At 50.0% G+C, this 7,159-nt stretch overlaps 1 protein-coding gene across 1 annotated transcript; it reads left to right on the top strand.

The window, feature by feature from the left end:
• The first annotated feature begins 267 nt into the window (after positions 1–267).
• FZD4 (frizzled class receptor 4) lies at positions 268–5,937 on the top strand. The gene is made up of 2 exons (XM_026106086.2): positions 268–623; positions 1,324–5,937. The coding sequence occupies exons 1-2, from the start codon at positions 378–380 to the stop codon at positions 2,650–2,652; spliced, it is 1,575 nt and encodes a 524-aa protein (XP_025961871.2). The 5' UTR covers positions 268–377; the 3' UTR covers positions 2,653–5,937.
• Positions 5,938–7,159: the final 1,222 nt, after the last annotated feature.

A 7,159-nucleotide genomic window follows, 5' to 3' on the forward strand; every position in this document is an offset into this window, starting at 1 on the left:
TGCAGGTAGGAGCCCTTCGGAGGGGGGCGGCGGTCTGGGGGGCCGTGGGGGGGCAGGCGGGGGCTCCCCCCGGGGGGCCGCGGCGGCGGGGGTGGGGGGGGGACGCGGGGCTCCCCCCGGGGGGCCGGACCGCTCCGGCGGCCAGGGCGGGCGGGCGGCGTCGCGGTGAGCGGAGGGGAGGGCCGGGGGCGGCGGTGCGGGGAGGCGCCGTCCCTCCCCTGGGCCGTTTCTCGGCGAGGCCGTTTAATAGCCGGCGGCCGCGGCCCCTCCCCGTTGGAGCCGGCCCGTGCGGCGCGGCCGGCGGCGGCGGCGGCGGCGGCGGGGCCGGGGCCGGGGCCGGGGCCGGGGCCGGGCAGGTGGGCGGCGGCGGCGGGGCCATGGCGCGGCGCGGCGCGGGGCGGCTGCGGGCGCTGCTGCTGGCGGCGGTGCTGGGCGCCGCGCGGGGCTTCGGCGACGAGGAGGAGCGGCGCTGCGACGCCATCCGCATCGCCATGTGCCAGAACCTGGGCTACAACGTCACCAAGATGCCCAACCTGGTGGGCCACGAGCTGCAGGCGGACGCCGAGCTGCAGCTCACCACCTTCACCCCGCTCATCCAGTACGGCTGCTCCAGCCAGCTCCAGGTGGGTCCTGCGCGCCCCGCCCGCCGCGGGAGCCTTGTCCCCGCGACGCGGCTCCCCGCCAGCGAACACGCAGGGCAGCCCCCCCGCGCCCTGCCCGGGGCAGAGTTGCCCCCTCGGCACGCAGTCCCCCTTGCCTTGTCACCTCCCAGAAATGCAGTCGCTCAAAACGGCAGCGTTTTGTTATTGTTGCAGATACATTCTTGACCTTACAGCGAAAGCAAAGCTCGCTCTTCTAGCAGAGCCGTGAGCCGAAGCAGTTCAATAAACGCCTTCTCTCCTGCTTGTTTGCTAGCCGTAAAACCCAGGCAGTGCCTTGGACAAATGTATGCATTTGTTTAAACCGCTGCTTCGGTCCGTTTCTCGCTTTCCTAAATTGCACCCCTGAGGTTTCGATCTGGCTAAACCCCGCTCGCTGTCTTGCAATTGATGGACTGAATTTACATTGAGCCAATCCAGGGAGCGAAATGTTCGTTCGGGCTTTGGCTTCGGACCGTTTCTGAGCCAAAAGACGACAACGTTTTGAGGGTTTTTTTCTCCTTTGTTTTTATTGTTCTTGCTTTATTTATTTTATGCTGCCTCCTGTTTTTCAAGGCAAAGGACCAAATATTACTGCTAAAAAGACAAAAAGAGAACTTGTTATATGTTGACCTGTTCAATTTTCTTCCGACACAGTCATGATTTGGGGTTTTTTCTCTTCCAGTTCTTCCTTTGTTCGGTCTATGTTCCTATGTGCACCGAGAAGATTAACATCCCCATAGGGCCCTGTGGTGGCATGTGTCTCTCCGTCAAAAGGAGATGTGAACCTGTTTTAAAAGAATTTGGATTTGCCTGGCCAGACAGCCTGAACTGCAGCAAATTCCCACCCCAGAATGATCACAACCACATGTGCATGGAGGGCCCGGGAGACGAAGAGGTTCCCCTGCATAGCAAGACGTCCTTGCAGCCCGGAGAAGAGTGCCACAGCATGGGCTCTAATTCAGACCAGTACATCTGGGTCAAAAGAAGCTTGAACTGTGTCCTGAAGTGTGGCTACGATGCTGGGCTCTACAGCAGGTCGGCTAAGGAATTCACAGATATCTGGATGGCCGTGTGGGCTAGTCTTTGCTTCATATCAACGGCATTCACAGTCCTGACCTTCCTGATTGATTCATCCAGATTTTCCTACCCGGAGCGCCCAATCATATTTTTGAGCATGTGCTACAATATTTATAGCATTGCTTATATTGTGAGGCTAACTGTGGGCCGGGAAAGGATATCCTGTGATTTTGAAGAGGCAGCAGAACCTGTTCTTATCCAAGAAGGTCTTAAGAACACAGGATGTGCTATAATTTTCTTGCTGATGTATTTTTTTGGGATGGCTAGCTCCATCTGGTGGGTTATTCTCACATTGACGTGGTTTCTGGCAGCAGGACTTAAGTGGGGCCACGAAGCTATAGAAATGCACAGCTCCTATTTCCACATTGCAGCCTGGGCCATCCCTGCAGTGAAGACCATAGTCATCTTGATTATGAGACTAGTAGATGCAGATGAGCTCACTGGTCTGTGTTACGTTGGCAACCAGAACCTAGATGCGCTCACGGGCTTTGTTGTTGCACCACTTTTTACCTACCTGGTTATTGGAACTTTATTCATTGCAGCCGGATTGGTGGCCTTATTTAAAATCCGGTCTAACCTTCAGAAGGATGGAACTAAAACTGACAAACTGGAAAGACTGATGGTCAAAATCGGTGTCTTTTCAGTGCTGTACACCGTCCCAGCAACGTGTGTCATTGCGTGTTATTTTTACGAAATCTCCAACTGGGCTGTTTTCCGCTATTCGGCAGACGATTCCAATATGGCTGTGGAGATGCTCAAAATCTTCATGTCCCTCCTGGTGGGTATCACGTCAGGTATGTGGATTTGGTCAGCCAAAACTCTGCACACGTGGCAGAAGTGCTCGAACAGACTGGTGAACTCAGGGAAAGTGAAACGGCAGAAGAGAGCAGATGGTTGGGTGAAACCGGGGAAAGGGAACGAGACTGTGGTATGAGAGAACAAGGACACCCCGGTGCTCTCCGACCGTCGTCACGTGAAGGACTGATGCTGTGTAAGCACTGCGGTGGAAGTGTTGCTGAGCGTAGAGTAGGGAGACGGGTACCAAACCTGTCTCTGAGGGGCAGGGGGAAAAAAAGCCTTAAAGAATAAGCAACAAAAAGATCATGCTGCAAATACAATAGCCATAAACCATGCTGCCCAAAATAGGAAAGCCCAGGGAGGCTTTAAAAGCTGTGAAAAAAACTAATCACATTATCTCTTTTTTTTTTTTTTTTTTTTCCTTTTTTTTTCCTGAAGGAGGATGCAGTATACTTCAGTCTTTAGAAGCTGTGGGACTGTAGCCATCCTAGTGATATGGGATGGTGTTTTCTTTCAATCGTCTTACAGCTGACGGTGGAAAGGCAGGCTGGGGCCAAATTCTGGGCTGATTTAGGGTCTAGTTATCAGAAGGTGGCGTTTGCACGAGCTCGGTTAACTGTCTTTCTTCTTTCTGAGTTAAGCATCGTGAAAGAAGTTCTCGCTGAGGATTGTGTCTTTCCACCCTGGGAAGTCCTATTGCTCCCAATAGTGTTGCACGCTGCGCGAATCAGCCAAGGATCAGGTTCCCCAACAAACGCCAGCTCCGAGATTTACCTGTAAAGAGTAGCATTTAGTGAGGTATTATCAGGGATGATTCTTTAACTCATCTGATGATCTAATAATAATTTTGACACATATTCCTTTTACCTCCTTAACCTGGCCCAAATTCAGTTTTGGCCCAGCTTTGATCAGGAATTTAGACCTCCCAGGTCTCTTCCAACCTGAGTTACTTTACGATTCTATCAGTATTTCCTATTTTTTAAAAAATCTTTACTCAAGGCCATTATCAGAAGCAGAGGAATAAGTGAGAGCTTGGAAACACTGCATCGATTACCATTATCCACCTGCCTCTGTTCCTGTCCTTTCAGGTGCTCCTGCTGTTTCCAGCTGACTACTTTATTCCCCTGCATTTAATAGCTTTAAATAAAGTCTTATGTTATAGTATTCCCTCCTACAGCAAAGAGAAAAATGAGTGGAGGGTCTCTTCAGAGCAATGTCAGTCTTCTCCAAGTAAACTGATCTGTGTCTCTCTGGAGATCCACTGCACAAAGCAATTAAGTCTTAATATATTTCGTTCAGTGCGATGGTATCTCTGCCGACGCCAGGCTGGGAGAAGCGAAACATTCGGTTCCTTGGCAGCCTCATGTTTGCACAGATCAGTTGTATAATTATGTGTGTCAGTTGCAATTAAAAGAGCATTCTCAGCCCGTGACATAGCAGTACAGCTGACTGCCTCAGAGCGATGCTCCGATCGCTCGCTGACGGCTCCAGAGAGTTTTGTTGCCATATAGATACATATAGGAGAGCAGGCGTTCATTCAGTCGTCAGGAACGAGAGACATTTTCAGGTTTTGTAAAGGGAGCCAAAGACAAGAGATCCAGCTTCCTGAGGGATAGCACTATTTCATACCCAACATCAAGTTCTCTTATCCTCTTAGTTGAAGAGGCATTGGCCCGTTGTGCTCACGGGGAGCTTGAACCTTGCATGTGGGGCTTGTTTGGCTAGCAAGAAGCATGATGCAAACGTAAGTAGCCCACAAGCACTTAGGAGGACACTGTTTCAATGCTCTATCCCTCTGAAGGACCTTCGGTTTCATCTGAATTTTTACTTCATTTGTTTGTGTGGACCCTGGTCAGCTGCCGAGCGTCCCCGTGGTGCCCCAACTCGCGTGGCCTTCGGGGCGGCTGAGGCTGGGTGCTGCTTTATTACAGCCCTCACTTTACGTATAGGTGCCCCATGTGCTTCCCAAACCACAGTTCATTGCAGCTCTGGCCGTGAGCGCTAATCTGTCCCAGAAGCGTGTATTGTTTCAATGTCAATGTTGAAACGTGCTAGAGCACATCTGAAAAAAAAAATAACCAAACAAACCCTAATTGCAGTTTTTGCGGTTGGGCTCCCTCTCTAGCAGAACAAGTGACAACTTGACACATTCTGCTCCAAACGCACGAGCATTGTTTTGGCCAGCTCCACATACCAGCTGAGCCTTTTGATCCTCTCTATAAAGTCTCTCGCTATTAGTGTTGTGTTTGGATCTGGCTGTTCCTCTGTGAAGAAGAAGTTCTGCGCGTACGAGAGCTTCAGATGGCTGAGCTTCTCCATGACGCGAGCTTTCTGCTGACACAGCAAGGGCCAGAGTGTCAGCAGCTATATTCTGACTTGCAGGGGATGAAGGCACCGTATGAGCTTTGTCTTCTAACTCATATTGGCCAGTGCCAGGGTGCCACATTCATTCAGGTGTCCTTCAATCTAAAATGGTTTGGATTTTCTCCTGGCTAATATGATTCATGTTTGACCTGACCGATTCAGTAAGTGGCATTTTTAGCCATGCTATGTACACAGAAGTGATAAGCAGTGCCCCTTTTATCAGATCCCTGCATCTCAGATTATAACCCTCTGGACTCCAGACAGATGTCCCTGGCGATTTATGACATTGGAAATGAGTCGGCCAAGGATACCACCGCGTTGCCTTACGAGAGAGCTGGGGGGATATATCATTAACAGGTGTCAGGCACTCAACTACTGTGGCCAGGAGGTGGGGTGGGGAGAGACACCAGCTGCTCCTGAAGGAACATCTTTCCCAGGCTTTCTGGGGGCACCGTGCCAGCCCGAAGCAAGACTAGCTGGCTGCCTTCTGCTGCAGCAACAAAATCGCTCCACGGATTTATGCAGCCATGTGCATTTACCTTGTTCTGCTTCGGGGATTTGCAAGTGGGAAGTCACGGCAGATAGTCAAAAAGTCAGCAGTTAGGAAGAGTGGGTATCTGCAACTCCTATGTTCTCTCATTTCAACACTGTTATGAATTTCAAGCCAAAAAAATGTGTGACTAATCCCGTCTTGGAAGTGCAGTTGCTGTGGTTATGGAACAAGAAACGTTGCAGCAGTCACCTTCCTTGCAGGATCCCTGCTCCCTCCCTCGAGCTCCATCTGCCTCGCTCCCCCCACCCCAGCACCTTCGTCTGGCCACAGGTCCCCGACGTGCCTGCAGAGAGGTACAAGCTTAGCTCATATGTTAAACAGAGAAGTTAGCTTCTTTTTCCAAACTTTGGAGGCAATAGACACTGATTATTTGGGGGCATGCAGAAAACATAGCTACTTTGATGTATGTACTGTAAATTTCTAATTTATCACTGTAAAAAAAACCAAAACTTTGCTATTTAATTTTTATATCGAAATAAAATTTTACCCTCTGTGGAGAACTAAGGTATCCCTGCCAGCCCTGATGTTTTCGGTGACTTTCTTTCTTGCATTGGCTGCATTGCCGTGGCGAACGCTTGCTTTTCTCCCCGAAGGAGGAAGGGCTGGCGTGCTCACGTTGCGGAGAGAGATGGTGCCAGAGGGTTACAACAGCGCGGCTGGGCTCTAAACGCAGGCTCCGGGAACACCTTTGCCAAATGGAAATAGCTGAGGGCAATAACATTGCTGGGCACTGGCGAGAGGAGGTGCACGCTTCCATGCTTGCACGCTAAGGCGAAGGAAATCATTTCGGAGGTGCCGTCATCTGGGCCGAGCAGGGGAGCGGGGCCACGACCGTGCACAGCCGCCACTCCTGGGAAACGCAGGGCCCTGCAGAAGGCTCCTCTTTGCCTTAAGTGTGACAGCGTCTGCATCCAAATATGCATTCAGCTCCGAGAGTTACAGTGGAGAACGGCTGCATAAATGCTGGCCTGTGAGGGATACCAGAACTATGAGCAGCTTTTGGAAAGGGAAATCCCGTTCTTACTAACATGCTTGAAACCCGTTCGCTCCTCAGGGTATTTTCAGCCCTTTGGAGCGGAAGTTTAATTTATTCTCTACATTTTATTGCAATTTGTTTTTAATTAAGCTCATTAATGCTCCACTTATTTTTATTCCTTTTTGTCATACCTGTTCATCAGTTACAATGTACAGTGACAGCTGAGTTCCTTCTTTTTGCAGATGGCCTTCACCAGTTCCTTTGACACTGATATTACAGTTTATGGTATTAGCTATTATCTTAATCATCTACATCATGAAGCATTCCGTATGCAGGATTACTTGGATTAGCATAATGTTATTCTAATAAGGACCTAAATCAGACTAGAGTGGATAATACTGAGTATGTGCTATAAAGAAGACTACAAATTATCACCTGGGTATCTGTACCTAATCAGGTTTTGAAGAACCGCATCTAAACCTGGTAATTAGAGTGATTTGCTCATGCCTTTGAGATTAATGATATCTCTGACTTGAAACTTGTAATTTGGAGTCTTTAATATAGCTACAGTTAAATGCAACAAGCATCAAAGAAAAGAGCATCTGGGGTAGGGAGAGGGATCTCTGGAGCTCTTAACACCAACAAAGAGCCTCAGACATGAGGTTCAAGATGTCGTTGCCTACTCCAGGCCTCTCTGATGGCCCTTTGCCCTTACACAAGTCACCCCAAATCCAGTGTCTCAGAGTTACC

Source organism: Dromaius novaehollandiae, chromosome 1 (genome assembly GCF_036370855.1).
Source record: "Dromaius novaehollandiae isolate bDroNov1 chromosome 1, bDroNov1.hap1, whole genome shotgun sequence".
Classification (NCBI taxonomy): Eukaryota; Metazoa; Chordata; class Aves; order Casuariiformes; family Dromaiidae; genus Dromaius; species Dromaius novaehollandiae.

Coding starts and splice junctions, on each gene's coding strand:
- FZD4 (XM_026106086.2), top strand. CDS start 378: ATGGCGCGGCGCGGCGCGGGGCGGCTGCGGGCGCTGCTGCTGGCGGCG. Junction 624..1,323: donor GCTGCTCCAGCCAGCTCCAG/GTGGGTCCTGCG, acceptor TTTCTCTTCCAG/TTCTTCCTTTGTTCGGTCTA.